The 19,362-nt window shown below is 34.4% G+C and overlaps 1 protein-coding gene across 3 annotated transcripts; it reads left to right on the top strand.

Moving 5' to 3' along the window:
* The first annotated feature begins 3,247 nt into the window (after positions 1-3,247).
* Positions 3,248-18,992, top strand: TTLL1B (Tubulin tyrosine ligase-like 1B). Of its 3 annotated transcripts, none has more exons than XM_089236670.1 (14): positions 3,248-3,561; positions 5,007-5,140; positions 8,237-8,302; positions 10,325-10,467; positions 10,600-10,704; positions 12,464-12,533; positions 13,162-13,296; positions 13,619-13,727; positions 13,823-13,903; positions 13,995-14,057; positions 14,350-14,390; positions 14,516-14,671; positions 15,626-15,679; positions 18,255-18,992. In XM_089236670.1, the coding sequence occupies exons 2-14, from the start codon at positions 5,019-5,021 to the stop codon at positions 18,370-18,372; spliced, it is 1,263 nt and encodes a 420-aa protein (XP_089092796.1). In that variant the 5' UTR covers positions 3,248-3,561; positions 5,007-5,018; the 3' UTR covers positions 18,373-18,992. The 3 variants fall into 3 exon arrangements, with proteins under 3 accessions (XP_089092796.1, XP_089092797.1, XP_089092798.1); XM_089236671.1 differs by having other exon boundaries at positions 3,383-3,708; XM_089236672.1 differs by lacking the exon at positions 15,626-15,679 and having other exon boundaries at positions 3,384-3,561; positions 18,255-18,977.
* The last annotated feature ends 370 nt before the right edge of the window (positions 18,993-19,362 follow it).

Genomic DNA, 19,362 nt, shown 5'->3' on the forward strand with positions numbered 1-19,362 from the left:
CCCATATCTTCGTCCACGATTCACGCCTTGAAGTTGGGAACCAAAGAAAACGAACTTCGACCAATCACTACTGCGGAGACGGTGGGGTACAAACCATTCGCAACAAAAATTGTCATCCTGACTGTATGAAAATAGAGATGGATAATCATTTTTTCTTTTCCCACGATACATCAAATAAATAAAATTTGTAGATATTATGTGAAGGTGAGCTTGGAGGAAAGAAACTGCAAAAGGATCTTGTATAAGATACACAGGACAGCTAGCAAATAGGGAAAGTGTACTGAATGAACGCCAGGGTCTCTCTGCCACCGGACTTATCCCGTTGCCGAGATCTCTTCCAGCCCAGTTTCGTGGCAGAGTCTGGAACAAAGTGAGTGTGTACACCTAACAGTCTGAGTGTGTAGCTAGTGTTGTGTATGATATTTCAGTGCTGCCATCTATACTTCAAATTGTGAGTGAAGTGTAATGATTGAATATTTGTAACATTGTAGGTCTGTTGCTCTCTGTGGCGAGACTTTTTATCGGGGAGATCGGCTCGCATTCGTGCCTTGAAGTTAGGAACCACAGAAAACCAACTTCAGCCGACCACCACTGTGGGGTTCGAACCCGGATCCTCGCATCGCGAGTGGGAAAGTGTACTGACTATCATTCTACAGAGTGGACCTTCATCTCCTCCTATCCAGATCATGGTCCGCTGCTGTCTCAATGAAGAGATTTCAGCAGTTGAAGAACACCTGAGCCATGCTGAAAAACAGGTGTGACGAGAAAAAAAAACCATATCTCTACTGCCATCACTTGGAAGCCATTCGTTAACCAAGAAATTCATCAAGTCACGTTATGATGCGTATTTTAAACGAGAGGAGACCACGCATCTGCGGTGTAATGATCAGTGCGCGAGCTCGGCTTGCAAAAGGCTTTGGGTTCAATTCCCGATAAGGCAATGAAACTTTTTTCCGAAGTTCACCTCAGTATAATTCCCAGAAATTATATTGAATTGGAATGAATTTTTTTTATACCGTATCTTCAAGGAAGACACTTCAATTGTGATTTCAACTGACATTGCGAATGAAAATAATTTTTACTACTTGCAACAAAAATGCTGGGGAAATTGGGATTTAAAATACTGGAACTTGCCAAAAATGATGCCAAAGGTAAGAAAAGTTGTCAGCTGTATTGCTGAAACATATATAGAAAAATGTCCTCTCCACTTGTTAATACAAGATTCATAGAGACTGGTTATTTGTGGAGATGAATATTAAAAGGAAGAAAATTCATCTCTGCCCCGACAGGAGAACTCGAATCTCTGTCTTTCGGTTGCCGGACGAGTGCGCTATCATCTAAGCTATGGAAACAGAATAGTTCAACCTTGGAGCGTATAAATATGTTGAAAGGATCCCGTATGGAACCTTTCAACATATTTATACGCTCCAAGGTTGAAATGACCTACCTGTTTCCAGAGCTTACATGCTAGAGCACTCGTCCGGCGAGCGAGAGATCGGGGTTCGAGTCCCCCCATGGGACAGAGTTGAACTTTCCTTGTAATATTTTCATCTCCATAAATAACCATTTGTCTTTCCGAAACTACTGAAAATTCGCCAATGGCGGAAAATGAAGCATTACAGCAAATTGCAGTGATTAAAATAAAATTCCTAAATGAAAACATTTAACTTGGCAAATATATGGGATATGTGAATATTTTTATTCACAGTTGACAATTATCATAATATAATTCGAGAGTTGAAAAATGATTTTAATCTTTGATTTCTTTGAATAATATTATGAATAATAACAATATTCTTATGAATAATATTCTTTTTTCAAAAGAATAAAAATTGAAGCAGGCTTCGTTGGAAATGCAGTGGAACTTCGGTTAACGAGCTTAATTCGTTCTGTCAACGTGCTCGTTATCCGAATAGCTCATTATTTGTATCAAACTTCCCCATAGGAAATAATGGAAACGCGACTAACTCGTTCCACAATTAGTCATTCACATAAAAATGACTAATAAAAACGGCATTCAATCAATAATTAGACACAATAATATAACTCCATAAATAAACATACAATACGATAATGTTTACAAACATTTTTGAATATTAACTTACTCTAAACGACGAGAGAGAAGAGGACTGTCGTTTAGGACAATTTACAGATTCCTTGTTTTTGCAAACTTATTTTTTTTTTGCATGACTTTGAAAAAGAGCCTTATCCAATGACACTTGCTTTTGCCTTCTTTTAAGGATTTCTAGGAAATGAGAAATTGCAGTGTTCGTTGGACAGATTCATTGCTCGCACACTGCTACAACTTTGTTGGGGTGGTTCTTTTCTACAAAGTTTTGCACAGATTCCCCACATTTCTATAATCTTATTTTATGTGGGGGACATCTTCTTACTTCTCTCTTCCTCAGATGAGATACCGTCCATAAACTCTTGGTGGTGCGTGCAAAAGAAATCCATTCATCTACCGTCAACTCCTAGACATTTCCACCACTGGTTCTTGAATGACATCCTCATGCACCCCCATGGTCTTCCCCCCAATCACACAATCTCTTGGACAAGTAGTGGTTCCTGCTCATGAGCTAGCCTTTCAAAGTCACGTTCAATAATGCAAATCAGCCCGCAGTTTTCTCCAAGCGCACGTACGCATGGTTATAATGCTACATCTAGTTTCGCATCGTAAGTATTCATACTCGCGCGTGTGTTAATTTTTCGAGTGAGGCACGCTTATCGGCAACTTCGGGGAGAATATTATCCGAAATTCCATAACACGTGTGTGGGCGAAAGCTAAAAACTATCAACTGGGTTGTGATGACGTGAAAATAAATGAACAAAGCGCATTTTTGTTCGTAATGCGAATCATCGCTCATTAACCGAGTCGAGTCAAAATTTGTTCAAAACGTTTGCTCGTTATGCAAATGCTTGTAAACCAAACCGCTCGTTAACCGAAATTCCACTGTACTTGAGAAAAACGGAAAATTTTAATAAAGAAGTCGGAATGGTCAAAATTCACTGTGCTATAGTATAGATCTTTCTTTAACACTCAGTGTCAAAATTACGTGAAAATTGTGAAATCCAAAACTGAAAGTCCTTCCAGAAAATAGGGAACGTATGGTCACATCATTAATTGAGCACATTTTAATTCATTATGATTTGTAGTAGCCCTTATTTTCAAACTATGGAATATTTTAGTAATATGAAATAAATCATTTTCAATATAATTCATCTAACAACTGGCAATATGTTACAATTTTTGTGCGGGGATTGAAAATGTCCAATATAGGATGGATCACAATTCCTTATTTTTCTTGATAAAATATAGTCAACTAATACTTCCCTCACAATTAATTACGACAAAATGTGTTCAAACGATATATGCAGCAACGTGTTTACTGTGCAACTTCATAAACAACAAGCTGTGTATAATTTTTACCGCTTCCTGGAACTGAAACTGTGAAATGATTGAGATTTTATATTTGATTTTCCCACGTGTTTGTGACCCATCAAATCTTGTATTTCTTCAGCAATTGATTGATTCTGTTATTTTCACTGATAAAAAATTGGGTATTGAAAACATATTGAGCTGTATCCACTTGTCAATAAATGTTTAATAAATTGATTAATTGAACTTAAATAATTGATAATCATAATGTTGCTAATAACACTGGCGAAAAAAAAGTTCTTTTTTGCAAGATGAATGGAAAAGAAAGGGTAATTCTTGAAGAGCCCTTATATCTCAGAGAAGATTCGATTTTTTAAAATGAAACACTTGAATCTTACATACAGTAATAGTTAAACTGCCGAACCCCCCCAAGTACGGCTAATTCGCGAATTGGTCAGAGTCCGATTTTCAGAAATGATTCGGGCTTTGGCCGACCAATTCGCGAAGTGGCTGCAGATCCCTGGCCGATGTTTAATGCGCTGATGTGAGAGGGCTCTACATTTTCTCGTCGCCAATGTGTGATACATGGCTATAGGCCTATATAGTTAACTGTATTGAATGAGCTTCGTGTGATGAGTGAAGGCAAAAACAAATTCAGAGGAAAAACTGTTCATATTATAAGTTTTTTTTTAAAATATATATATAGATAATATATAAATATATATAGATAATATAAATATATATAGATTTTTTTTTTTTTTAAATATATAAGAACCATGGGTATACCCAGGGAGGAAGCAGCTGCTCCCCACTAGAAGAGAAATTGAAGTGTAGTAATTCACACCCACCATAGACGTATCAATGTAGTACCAGTGAGTTGTCCCCTCTAGTTCAGATCCTGGGTACGCCCTTGTATATTACCGTATTGTGACTGTGATAGCTTGTTATAACTAACATGGACATAATTATCACGAAAAAAGAATTAAAAATTGGATGATCTTGGATCATGCTGCTTCTTGCCAGACTTTAGCCCAGGATCTTCCATCCCGAGGACCCGGATTTTAAACCCACTGACACCACAGTGGTGGTCGGCGAAAGTTGGTTTTCTGGTTCCCAACTTCAAGGCGTGAATGTGTGCCAATCTCCCCATTAAAAAGTCTCATCACAGAGCAACAGGTCTACAATGGTACAATTATACAACCTTCACTTCAATGCAATACACTTCACTCATAGTTAAAAAATTTGATAGCAGATGGCAGCACCATGATAAGCATTACACAGAAACAAGCTTCACATTAGATTCACAACCCATACATGCACATTTTCCAGCATGGCCAGTCTTTTTCCACCATTTGCTTATATCTATTTATTGAAACAGAGCGGTGGGCTATGATTTGGTTAGAAGGCCAGGGATCTGCAGCTACTTCACAAACTGGCTGGCTAAATCCTGAAATTCATACATGAGCCCAATCAATTTACAATGAAATTGGCCAATTCGCAAACCGGCTGATTTTGGGCTTTGGCAATAACATATACATAAGTGAGTGAGTTAATAGTGGTTCAAAGCATGGTTATAAAGATGAATTTAAAATATTTATGTTAATCCTTTTATTTTTATTTTTCACAGTTTTAATCAGATATGAGTAATCCACCGCAACAGATAACATATTGTTGTGATCTTGACAAGTCAGTGCTTATTTCCAATTTCGAAAAAAGAGGATGGCTTCCAGTTGGACCAGAAGAAGACTGGAATGTTTATTGGTAAGTGTTGTAGAGAAAGGAAATGTTTTTCTTTCTAGAAATCTTTGTGAGTTAATATATTTTATATAGATTTGATACACAACACATACACCAGTAGTTCTCAAACTTGTATCACCTGCACTTCCTTGCCTAAAGCCCATTTACACATGTCAAATATTAACTGAATTATAAGTTGCCAAGTACACTTTAAAATGTTTGGAAGATGTTAAGAACTATTTATATGGGTTCTCAGTTGTCGAGGTATTATTTAAATAAGTAGATAGAATCTGGTTTATTTTTTTAGTAAAGTTGGCCCTATGGGTGTGGCCTTGCATTATCCAATAAGCATTTACCACTTGATTACTTATGTTAGAACAGATTTTAGTACTTGACAACTCATCAACTTTAGATTACTTGACATGTGTAAAAGGGCTTTTAATCATTATTTATCTGTGGTTACCCAGAATTGTCTAAAAAAAACACTTCATGACATTGAATCAGTACATATTAATATAGACAGTTTTAAATTATCACTTTGATGCATCTGACATTTTTAATTCCAGAATACTAACTCTAAGTCTCAGAAACATAGTAATATATGTAACATGCAGTTCCTATTTTAGTCAGTATTCTAGGGTTAAATTCATTAAAGCTATTGGTTTATGAAACAAATTGTAGTTTTTACATTTTTATTTTACATTTTACATAATTTCTTTTATGATGTACACTCTTTTAATTTATAATGTACCTAGTGCCATTTTAGTCCTATAACATTTGTATTTAAGAGCATGTTTGGCGCAGCATGATCTGTATAGGTCCTTGTGTCAAAAACCAAAATCCAAGCTGATCAATACTGACAGATCACCCTTAATGCCCCTAGGAGCCACAACACACACATTAAGAGACACTGAAATGGGGGGCCTATTTCTCAAACACTCACGTGATATTAGAAGTTGATCTGTTAACATAGCCATAAGCTTGTATTGGACCATGAACCAAACCTTCACACATATATATTTGGCATCATCTCCATAATACCTATAGAATTTTGGATTCGAGATCCCCACCTTCAATATTTCCAATAATTTCATGTCCCATGCTTGTTTACTAATTTAATATCCTACTGCTTTTTTTTACTGTAATATGACGGCATTCTATTAAGATTTGTTTAGTCATCATGCTTAACATGGTAACTATTTTGACAAATACAGGATACAAACATATGCACAATCTTGCACTTTCTAATGCTGAAATTGCAAATAATATTCCAGTAGCTTCTCGTGACACCAACATCTAATTAAAACATGTATTTGGCTATTTCACATGCTTTTTATCAGAAATACTATGCCTATTAATAGTTTTCTCTACTACTATAACCTAGATAGAGTTGTTGGTTGTATCATACTTCTGAGAATCATGTAACACTGAAATCTAAATATACAATGAAACAAAAAAACTATATATTTTGTTTATTTATTCTGTTCATTTTCCTGTACAGTAGAACCTCTCTTATTCAGCCTTACTGCAGCAAAGGTCAATCACTTTGAAGGAGGTTTTTTTTTTATCCAGGGAGAGTGAAACAAGTGCAAAATTAATCACATTAATGCATTGGTTTGGTTAGATACTTCATGGTGGAAAAATACTGCATCGCAAAAGTACCATTGAAAAATGAGGATAAAAATGAATCACAATTAAAATTACAGAGATTATGTTTTTTTAAAGAAAATATGACCTTGCATACTATATTTACGTAAAGCAGAGGTCTTCAACCATTTTCCAGTCGCGAGCACTGCCTGTACCCACCATCAAAAGAAGAGCACTCTTACAGCAAGTTTAACATGCAGATGTAGGAAATGGTGATGATTTCAATCCTTGAATACAATTCCTTCAAGTTGTTTAATTGGAACATTAATCAAGTGCTCATGGGCACAAAATCAGACACGAGCATCAAGCACTGGGTACTTCAGGGAGTACCGTGGTGCTCGCGAGGAACGGGTTGAAGATGCCTGACGTAAAAGGAGCATTCGCTCATTCAACCCATTTTTTCACAAGTAAAATGCAGGGTTTGGTAAATCCCCCAATATATAGTATACCACTGTTTGGTGGCGATTTTTTTTACAGCTCGATTTGGTGCTATTTTGTAGAGTTACTGGCGATAGGAAAATCACTCCAGAGAGGGTTGGCGACATATTGCTGTTTTGGCATAGTCGAAAATTTGGTTATGAAAAGGTAAACTGTAAGCCTATATTGTGAATTGACAACAGGGTTTTTAAGGCCATTCCAGGATAAAAAAGATTTGGATGTATGCTCCCGTTTTGTCTTGTTCCTGTATCACCACCACCTACATGTATACTTTTTACATGCAGAGGCACATTTATGGTTTTGCTACCTGCGGGATCTATGAACTTCGCTGCCTTTCTCCCATTCTAGTCTAAATTTCTTGACTACCTTTTCCTCAAATTTGCCACCCTTTGCTATAACCCACTTGGCTTTCTCCACTCCAGCAAATATACCCATGTTTTTAAGTCACGCTTTTGGTCACTACCATGCTCACACACTCTTCCGGTTGCTTTTTTAGTCATTCACATGCTTGAATATGCTCTAGCTCACTTTTTTGATTGCTCACTGACAGTTTTTACTGGGTCACTCTTTTGGTAGCTGACATGCTTTCACACTCTCTTGGCAATTCACATGCTTGCACGCACTTAGATCACTGTTTTGGTCATTCACAAGCTTGCACAAACATGCTCTAGATCACTCTTTTGGCCATTGACATGCTTTTACACTCTCTTGGTTACTCTTTTTGTCATTCACAAGCTTGCACACCCACCCTAGGTCACTCTTTTGTTTACTCATGTGCCTTGTCAAACTCTCTTGGTCATGGTGTTGGTCATTAACTGATCTAGCCCTTACTGTCTCGGCAGAGGGTTATATAAATTTCGCCGTCCTTCTCCCATCCTACTGATTTTCTTTGCCAATCATTCCTCATATTTGCTGCCCTGGGCTATAGCTCGCTAAGCTCCCCATGTAAATATGCCACTGTTCATATGTGTACTACATATGTTACTTACATGTATACTTATGTTTCAAATTGAAATAATTTAATTATAATTATAGGTCATCTGTTATCACTGTGAGAAATATTTTTAGTGTTGAAACCGGGTACAGACTGGCTGATAACCAGTAAGTTCTTTACTTACTAACAAGAAAATACATTTTTTTCCCTTTCTCAATGAGAGAGTATAAAATTAAATAAATTCGTTATCACATTTTCTTGCATGTCGAAATCACTTGTCAAATGTACTTGAAAATGAAGTTCTTACAATCATGAAGCAAAATTTTAGTTTTATATGCAGAGGTGTGACAAGCTTGTAGAAGAAGAAACATTTGTGAATATGAATGAAAATGATGGACTTCCACTATATGAAGATCAGCTGTAGGCCTATACCATATAAACTTTAAATATTTGTAATATAATGTAAATTTTTTTTCTTGTAGGTTTATTTTATTTCTTTTTCATTGCTTTGGGTAATGATTTTTTTCTTCCTGAACCATTTGTGGCATTTGAAATCATGCAGAAATGTAAAGAATATCAATTCTTTTTGCTTTTGGTATTGAAATATTTTCATTCCTAAAGTATATTGAGATTTATATGAGAAATGTCTTTCAAATATATGTATAAAATATACCCTCTATCCAATCCTCATGTGTTGGAAACTCCCAGTTAATCAATGTCACTTTCATCAGTGAGAATTTTTCCTTTACTGACAAGGAAGTCATCACTGAAGTTTAAAATTCTCCCATAGGAAAAAATGACGATGTTAATGAAGACTTCACAATTGCAAATAACCAACAACAATGCTTTTGAGCTTACACGCAATGTTTGAGAAATTACTTCGAAATTTTGTTACAAAAGCATTGTAGATTTTTATATTGTTCTTATTCAAATTTATCTGGGGGATTAGAAAATTTTTTGTTAAATGAAGGTTTTTGCTATAACTATCAACTTTGCAATACAAATATTTCATGTTTTTGCAAGTATTCAATCACAATCAATTTATAGATAACACTGGACTTCCAAATTGATGTATATTTGATTATCCAGAAATTTAGATTTTTCAGTGTGGGTTTGTTCCTAGGTTCTACTGCACGTATAATTTTTCAATAACCGAAATCTGTGTAAAATCAAAAATATAATGTGCTGCGAGTGATATAATTTCTACTTTATCAAAGATCATGTTTGTTCAATTTATATAGTAGCAGTGAATGTGTGAAGTCAGTCAACTTTTCATCTTAGCGCAATAGAATAGAGCAGCGTTTCTCAACCTTTCTGAATCGAAGGATTATTAAAATATCTTAGAAAATTCAATAGACCTCTAACTTACAGCATGGGTAGCGTGCCCATCCATTACGTATTTTGCAGAATATTCCTGTGCTTCTGTTCGTTTAGATTTCATACAATTGTCTTTTTTTTAACAAAGCTTATTTGAATTTTCACTCTTTACTTAAAATGGTGAATGAAGATAACTTTCATAACATATAAATTATAGTATTATAATTACGACTACGAATATAAATACTCATCTTATATTTTACATATTTTGTCATGTTCAACATTTCTGTTGTGAACTACATTTCAATTCACTATGAGTCCTAGTAGTCCACTTTTCTGCTGATTCATAATTTTCTGCAATTTTCAGCAACAGTTGGTGGATTTCGCCAATTTATGGCAATGTTTTTGGTGATAATAATTGGCACTTTTTTCCCATATTTTGCCGTATTTCAGATCATAATTTCCCATAATGAAAGTGGTCCGCAGTAATGAATGTTTCTTTTTCACGAAATACGTTTTAGCTTCCTGCAATTTTCAGCAATCCTTTATTTTTTGCCTTTTCAGCAATTTTAGCAAATAAATTGTCATAAATTGAATTTTTTGGTTATAATTTACTTCATATTTAATAGTGCAATTTCAAGTGTTTCCTTTGATTAGATATGGTTACCCTAAGTATGAAGGTCTAATTTTTTTAAATTTGAATCCATTAGAATATTACTAGTATCGATAAAAAAATTTTCATTTATATATATATAGTTAGAATTAAAATAATTCAGTCTGCCTGTGGGCCACCTCTAGTCTGTTGAGAAATGCTGGAATAAAGGATTATGTTTCTGAAAATTATTTTACGCCTTATTTTTTTTTTCACATAGAATCATAAACCATTACCCTAACCACTATGAGTTGACAAGAAAAGATTTGATGGTTCGTAACATAAAACGGTACAGGAGAGAACTGGAACGAGAAAACAGTCCTCTAGCAGAGAAAGATGAAAATGGGAAATATGTTCACTTAGGTACTGGAACTTTAACCCTCTTGTGTTCTTTAATCATTGCTAAAGTGAAGTTATAACTTATGCACTGATAGCGGTTAAAATATGTCAACATAAGATAGGCTTTAATTTAGTTATCATTTATCTTTCCATAAGATTTCATCCCATGTACTTTCATACTTCCTGCCGATTACAACATGTTTGTTGAAGAATTCAGAAAAAATCCATCCAGCACTTGGATCATGAAACCATGTGGAAAATGTAAGGTTTATTTGTTTTCATTCATTATTTTTTGCCCCCTTTAAATATCATGTTGTTTGAAGTTTTTCTGAGTGGAGCAAAACTTATTGTTAAATTTGGGTTATCATTAAAATGAGGGAAATCAATGAAATCATAAGTTATCAAGAATGTGGATTTTTAGAAGCAATTAAATTTTTATAAGACAGTAGAGATTATGCCAACATGCAATGTAGGCATGTGTAGTGCTTTCAAGTTTTTAATGGAGATAATAATATTCAATATACAGATGTTGCATGGGGGGTAATAAAATCCTCAACTATATTCAAAATGAAAGGCGTGGGGGTCCTAAATCTTTTAAAAAATGTATGTGCAAGAAAGCACCAGGGCCAGATGATATCTATCCCAGGGTCCTCAGGGAATGTGGTAATGAATTGTTGGGGCCAGTTGCACATATATACAGGAAAGTAGTGTTGCTGAGGGTATCGTCCCAAGGAATTGGAAACTTGCTAATGTTGTTCCAATATTTAAGAAGGGTAGTGGAGAAGCTGTATCCAATTATCATCCAGTGAGTTTGACGAGCTCCCTCCCGAAAATTTTGGAAATTATTATCAAAATGCATTTTGTGAAGTGGATAGATAAGAATAATGTATTGTCGGAGAATCAGCATGGGTTCAGGAAGGGGAAGTCATGTGTGACTAACCTCCTTTGCTTCTAGACACGACTCAGCCTTGTAGGAGGTGAAGAGAGGAAGATGTCTTGCACAACAGCTCTGGGCGTGAGCAGTCATCAATCAATCAATCCTTTGCTTCTATGATCACGTGATGAAGACTTTGGGTAAAGGTAAAAATGTAGATGTTGTTTACCTTGATTTCCAGAAGGCATTCGATCGGGTCCAACATGGTAAACTCTTGAAGCATTTACACGAGATTGGTATTGGGGATAACTTGCTGAATTGGATAGAATTGTGGTTAAGAGATAGGTCACAACGAGTTATCATGAATGGGAAATTCTCTGGTTGGACAGGCGTCACAAGTGGAGTTCCTCGAGGAACTGTCCTTGGCCCCATACTTTTTACACTTTCTATCGGTAAACTCGATCAGGGTATCAATGGGATTGCTAGCAAATTCACAGATGACGTGAAGCTAATGGAAGTAATCGGGAATCAAAGCGTTAGGACGATCGGGAATCAAAGCCTGTTTAAGTTGCTCCAGACCAACTTAAATAGAATTGCAGCATGGAAAAATGAATGGAGCATGACGTTTAGCATTGACAAGTGCATGGTGGCTCATTTTGGTTCGAACAACCCACGGTTCTCTTACGAGTTGAATGGTGTCACTATCCCAGATGCAACTAGGGTCACCGATTTGGGGAATTCCCATTGACGAGTGGCTTAGTTCGTCCTGGACGAGTATGCTGTAAGATTTTGGAGACCATAACTTCAGAGGGACATAGACTTGGTTGAAGGGGCACAGAGAAGAGCTACACGTGTCCTTATTTGCACATGGGGTTTGAGTTATGAAGAGACGCTTCATTTTTTGAATATGTTTGCATTGGATGACAAGCATTGTTGTAGCATTGTATTTGTATAAGACTGAAATTAAACATTTTTATCCACAGATAATTGATTGTTTTCTTTTAATTTTAAAATAATACATCCAGGAACAAAATGTTCAGCTGTAAAGATTCTCAATGGCTTCCCAGGAAGGCGAGTTAATTTTGTTTGATTAGCAAGTGTAGGAGAAAGTTTTTAATTATTAAATTTTTTTTACTGTCTTTTCAGCACAAGGTGTTGGGATATTTTTGATCAATAAATTGTCACAGCTAAAGAAATGGTCTAGAGATAGTTCAAGGTAAGTACAATTCAATATGATGTTTTCTTTATGCAATGTAATTTCCAAAATGGAAGTAGTTTTAATCTGTGTAAATCTTCTCAGTTCTGTAAAACTATTGTACTTTCTTACCATTTACCAGGGTTTTCAAACCGATGTTTGTTTTGTCTTCTTTTTGTTTCAGTCAAAGCATTGAATCTAACGTCTAATCACTAATAAGTGAAATTTTAAATTTCTTAAATCAAGGCTTGACTTGATGACTAAAAAATTGTTATTGGCACCCTTGGTTGCCATAGTGACTAAAAAATTGTTATTGGCACATAAGCTTGTATGTGTGATTACTGAATCAGATTCCGAGAACAATGAAATTTTTTTTTTATTTATATCAGCATATCTCCCAACATTTAGGGGGGTCAGAAAGTCTTGGAGAAAAAAAAAATGTTTTGAGCAGTTTTTCTTGAAAAAGGAAAAACTGGATCTCCTAAGAAATTCACTTAACTTTTTCAGATCTCTCAAGCCCTGTTTTGAATCTCGTGTAAAATCATCCGAATCTATTTCAGAGTACTTATGCACAATTGTATGGTCTATAAGTTGCAGTTTCAATGTTATATGCGCTAACAAATATATATATATATGTATATATTTGCAGTTTCAATCCAGCCGTTGTTAAAGAATCCTATGTAATATCAAGGTACATTGACAAACCACTCTTGATTGGTGGAAAGAAATTTGATTTACGCATCTATGTTTTGGTGACTTCTTTTAGGCCTCTTAAAGCTTACATGTGAGATTTTTAATCTTCTAGTTATTATAATTTCTATATTTCTTTTTGAATCATTTAAAGGTTACATATTAGAAGGTCATAATAGCAAAGTACAGAAATATCAGGTGTAGTAAAATAGCACCAATGTTGTTTGCTTAAAATCATATTTTGTGTTTTTAAAAATTTAAAACCTTTGGGGAAACAACGTTAATACAAATAACCATTTATTGGTTTATATTAGTGCACATATTTATAAGGCAAATATTCAATATGCACATATAACAAATATTTATGAGACAAGTCAGTGATAATTTTATTTAATTGTTTTACTTTTTTTTTTCAGATATCGCCTTGGGTTCTGTCGATTTTGCCATGTCAAATATTCAGGTAGTGTCAGTGAGCTAGATAATATGTTTGTTCACCTGACAAATGTTTCAGTACAGAAGCAAGCGGTAAGTAGAGAAAATGTAAAATCATAAATAAGGTTCAATTACCAAAAAAAAAAAAATTCAATTTTTTTAAAAACTTTCATTGTTATTGTTCGCAGGATGAGTACAACAGTGTACATGGGGGTAAATGGACCATTCAAAATCTTCAGTTGTACGTAGAAGGGACCAGAGGGAAAGAGGTGAATATTTTACCTATGCAAAGTTGCAGTCATATCTGATAAAAATGTAGTTTTCAGGATATGTCAAATTTTTATTTTAATTTTTTTGTAGGTGACAGACAGACTGTTTGAAAGTATCAAGCAGCTCATACGCCACTCTCTCAAAGCAGTAGCTGTAAGTAATTTTCTTTCAAGTAGGTTTTTATAGTGTGTATTTGGTGCAATTTTTTTTTAATCCCAGCTGATATTGTATTTTTTCAGATACAAGTCAGTATAAAATAATGACTATTAATATTTTTCATATTATTTCACATTCAAGTGCAACATTCATGGTAAGACAATGTGAGAAAAAAATGAGTTGCTTATACTTATAGATTTTGTTCTGTATCGGAAATTGATGGTCAATTTTTTTAATGGGAATTTTATTGTGTGAGCATCATTTTTATCAACATTGTTTCCATTTATAGGGTGTAATGGTGAGTGATAGGCATTGTTTTGAATGCTATGGGTAAGTCTCCCTATGATATTGCTATGAATAGAAAATGTTTTGTTCATTAAGTTGAAACATTTTGAACATCTGTAGTTTGAAAGTAGTAACATTTCACTCATTCAGTGAAATTCTTATGTTTTTAGGTATGATATCATAATAGGAGATGATCTGAAACCCTGGCTGATAGAAGTGAACGCTTCTCCTTCTCTGACGGCTACTACTGCCAATGATAGGATTATGAAGCAGAAGCTTGTTGATGATATACTGAATATCTGTTTAGTTAATGGCGAATATCCAGAGTGAGTGGTATTTCAGGTGCATTCTATTTCATCACTTGAAAATAATTCTTAAGCATTCAGTTTGATGATCAGCACTGGTAAAAAAAATATAATTATGGACAATCCTTGTTGTTGTGTTCAAATTTTTTCAAATCAGCCAAGCATAGGTTGTTTTTTTTTCTAATTTCTCATTATAATTGGCATTTATAAATTTTCAAATCTTTCAGTTTCACAGAGTTTGTAAATAAGATTATGAAATAATGAGATTATTAAATTTGTTTCTTATTAGTTAAGAAAAATTAAATATTATAGGCATTTTTTTGTATTTATGGAAAAATTTTGTTTTTTATCCCTTGATCTTGTTTTCAAATTGCTATCATATCTAAGCACAATAGACTCTGACCATTCAGCTCATGACTATCAAGTCTAGTTAAAACATAATAATATATTAATGAATTACAATATTACTTTTTTTCACATTCGTGTAATCATTCATCAATTAACAGTACAATAGGATTCAAGATTAAATAATTTTGTATGTATTAAGCCTACATTTTATGTTAATGTTTTGTTCATTTTAAAAGTGTATGTATCCGTACTGTACAGTAATATGATTCTATGCTTCCTGCTATTAAGTTAGACATAAAATTTATCTTGAAGTTTTTATTCTTGGACCTCTTTTTTCTGTAATAAATGTTTAAAATGTACACACACAGTACAGCATGTAATAAACATTCATCAAGTACCACAGCCTATACTAAAAAGTATACTAAAAGCAAGTTTTTGTATGAAAAAGGTGTTTCTAATAGTATGATTAGAGTAGAAATAAGCATTCATAGATCTCTGGCCTATCCAGCTTTTTTATTATCTGGCTTGCCATTCCATGACACTAGGCTGGATTGTTGGGAGTCTACTGTATAGGAAATTTTGGTAACTTAGTCACAGAATGATTCGTATCTTTTTTTTCCCCTTTAGTGTCAAATGGAATAAGACACCTGATGCAGCAAATCTCGGAAATTTTCAGCTATTGTAAATATGTTTTTATTCCCTCTTCATTTCAATAACCTTTTCAGCCCCTGTACACACAAACGTTCGAGTTGATTTTTCTCACTCTAAATAGCTTTTTTTTTTAACCTTTTTGGAAGTTTAGCCCTGACTTCAAGGATTATGTGTGTGTTATCATTGAAGTGAAGGCTGAACTCCCTACAGTTAAAAAAGAATATCTACAGTGAGGAAAAACCTCTACTTTTGTTAGTAATGGGTATGAAAGGGATATGTGATCACACATCAGGATATACTGATGTGTGATATGTTGCATGGCACACTTTTTTTGGGAATGTGTCTACTACTACTACTAAACCAGACATGCACCTTGTCCATATTCCTCTGTGGAACTTCTAACGAATTGGTGCATGTTGGAATGTGTGTGTGTATGTATAGTGAACCTTCTGTGAAGTTTGTTTCTGTGCAATGCTTGTTATGTGTAGTGCTGCCATCTGCAACCAATTTTTTAAACTGAGTTTTTTCTCAACTCATAGTGCGTGAAGTGTAATGAATGTGTCTGAAAACATCTAACAAGCCAATACCAAATACTTGATATTTGATTGTGTTTACAAAAAAAGCAAAAAAAAACAGCATACAGTGAACCCTTCATAAGTGATAATCCGTATTCAGTTGCCAACCTCCCTTCATAACAAATTTTTTGGAACTAACAATAGGTTTCATTAGGACCCTAGCCAGAAATTTCTCAGGCGAAAGTGGGTGACGATAACCAGACAAATAGTATAGTAAACTTCATTGTGTCATATTAGGTATTTTTCACATTTCTGGATGGGGAGATCCCCTTCTTGGACTTCATACAATTTCCTGTGAAATAAATTGAAACATCTTATATCCCGAAAAAAATATTTTTGAGGTTTATGGTTTTGGCGCTTTCTTTTATTCTGGACACAGCCTTAAGTTTAGACGTGAGCATGCTTTCTAAACCTAGTTGAAGGTTTATTCATTGCAGTTGGGTATTGTTGAATTTTTCTCAAGATGTATCTGTAGATGCCACTGACTTTTTACCTGTATCTTTTCTAAAATATTAGAGTTTAAAGTGTGATCTGTTTTCAGATTGGTCTAGGGCAGTGATTCCCAACCGGTGTGCCCCGCAACCATAGGGTGCCGCAATATCTGCTAAGGGATGCCGTGAGATATTATGGAGATAAATAAAAAATATTACATCCACTTAAGGTCTTAAAATAAATTAAGTCGAATTAATCACTCTCATGCATGATAGACTTATCGTATAAGTCGCCATATGATGGCAGTGTCAGCAATGTGAACTTTGGCCTGAGTTAGGTCTGGCTGTCCATGTACGGCCCCACTCAGTGGCCACAAGCTCTAAGGAAAGAGGATTCGTTTTCTTTGTAGTTTAGTGGTCTAGGGCGCTCACCCAGCATATGAGAGGACGTGGGTTCGATTTCCTGCAAGGCCAGTTGAGTTTTTTTCTTTGATTTATCTTTGCATCAGCCAGCTGTTGAAATTTACGTAGTAATAGCAGATAGTGACATCGCCTTTGGATAAGCTGAAAGACCTCATTTGTCAACACGTGCAAACAAACATTGTCAAATGCAATAGATATGTACTTTCCATCTTTTCCACTGAGAATCTCGACTGGGTTGTCTCACCGTTTGATTTCGCAAACAATGCAGAGGAAATAGATTTGTCTGCTTGCGAATGAGATGAATTTATTTATCTTTGCGCCAATTCCACATTCAAATGTAAGTTCACCAAGACTGAAGTGTCTATGGCTGTTTTTGGCTTGGACTGTGAGAGGAGTATCCTAATCTAACAAAGAAAGCAATTAACACATTTTTACCCTTTTCAACTGATATCTATACAAGCAAACCTTCTCTGCTATGGCGGCAATAAAATGCAAAGCAAAAAATAGACTGCAAGACCTTGAGGACAATTTACGTGTTTCGTTGCCTACTGTAAGGTCTGATATCTGTGCTCTAAGCATAAATCACAAGTTTCACATTAATGATTAATCAAACAAAACTCTATTGACATATTTTTACTGTGATTTATCGAACAAAACTCTATTGATGTACTGTGATTATTAAGTTTTTAATATTATTCCCAAGGGTGCCGCGAACTTCAAAAGGTTGGGAAACGCTGGTCTAGAGAGTACCCATAGGCATAATTGAAAACAATCGAGCTACCTACATTTGGGCAGTCATCTCTTTAGATGTCCATATATTCACGAAGCAGCAATTTATTTGTTTCAATCTTACAAAGATTCCACTGTATAAGCATTTAAACTTTTTTTCTACAATTTCCAAGAGGTAGTAATTTTAGTAGACATAAAGTACACACTAGGAATTTTAAAAGATGGATAAAGTGCAGACTTAACATGTTTATGAAGCAAGACAATTTGGTTCACTTACAATTGCCCATATATAAAATTTAACTCTTACTTTCCGCCTAGCTACGTAGAATGCAAAGTTTTCCATGGTAATGATGATAATGATAATACACCTTTCAATTAGTGTTTTGTGAAATCTTTACCTTTTCATGTATAATGATGGCCTCTATATTTTATACAAAATTATCTTAGATGTGATGAAGAATCAGCGACTGAAACCAATGCAGACAAAGATGGTGGTAAAGGTAAAAGCGATTCTGCTCGCCTTGGAGCCAGAGCTAAAGAAAAACAGACACCAAGATGGCGCTAAATTGAAGCTTCCTAGTCATTTTTTTTCTTTTTTTAATACACGTTTCAAAATAATGCCTCTTCCTAGTTATTTAAATTTGTTTTGAACAATATTTGATGACATGAGATTAATTATAAAAGTATTAACTTTAGTTTCATCACCAATATGTACTACAATGTGATGCACACACATTTATCGACACTCAAAGCTCAACACAAATAATGATTAAAATTAAAAACTTGGGATAGATGAAATTTTCGTTTTTCTATTTATCATAATTATATTTTACATGCTTTGTGTAAGGCTTCTAAATTTTACCATTTCCATATTTGGTTACACGACTTCTATTACTACTACTTAGATATATTACGTTGCTTTCAAAGTTAAAGTTTGCAACTCCAATGTTTTTGGATGAATATTGTTTCTCATTTTTTTTTCATGTATTCAGTTCAGCTGGTTTGAAAAGTTCTTCACACACTTTCATTTCAGTTGACTATTATGATCAAATGTAATATTTGTAGTGTAGTTTTTTTTATGTTTATATACAGATTTTTCTAACAAATATTTGAATTTGTCTCTGCTGTGATATTTTTTTTTTTTTTGGTTTTTTTGGTCAATAAAGTGTGAAAAAAATATTGTTTTTGATGATATATTATTTGAAATGAAATTATTACATACATGTATATAGCAATGATTTGCTGAATTTCATTGAATTCCTCTTAGCAAAAAAAAAAAATTTCAGAGAAGAATATATGTTCCGAAGGGAAAATATTATTTTCTCTTGTGACAGCACAACAATTGATTGGAACGTCTTATATCATTACAATGCCAATAAAGTTAGGAGCAATATTTGTCATTTCTCTTAATATGATGTTCTCGTTGAGAGTGTGTAAAGATTGACAAACGTAATTTTTATTTCAGTAAAATTTAGTGAGTAGAGAGGGAAGAAAGAGCAAATTTTTCTCATAAACAGAAGCTTTGGATTATTAATATATGCTGCCATATTTCTTA

This window comes from Pholcus phalangioides, unplaced genomic scaffold (genome assembly GCF_987345545.1).
Source record: "Pholcus phalangioides strain wild (caught in Gottingen) unplaced genomic scaffold, Ppha-v1.0 ptg000009l_1, whole genome shotgun sequence".
Taxonomy (NCBI): Eukaryota; Metazoa; Arthropoda; class Arachnida; order Araneae; family Pholcidae; genus Pholcus; species Pholcus phalangioides.

What these genes read in the sequence shown, in the direction of transcription:
- TTLL1B (XM_089236670.1), top strand. Translation starts at nt 5,019, where the DNA reads ATGAGTAATCCACCGCAACAGATAACATATTGTTGTGATCTTGACAAG. An exon ending in GAAGACTGGAATGTTTATTG is followed by an intron (nt 5,141 to 8,236) that starts GTAAGTGTTGTA and finishes TTATAATTATAG; the next exon opens with GTCATCTGTTATCACTGTGA. An exon ending in GTTAATGGCGAATATCCAGA is followed by an intron (nt 14,672 to 15,625) that starts GTGAGTGGTATT and finishes TTTCCCCTTTAG; the next exon opens with TGTCAAATGGAATAAGACAC.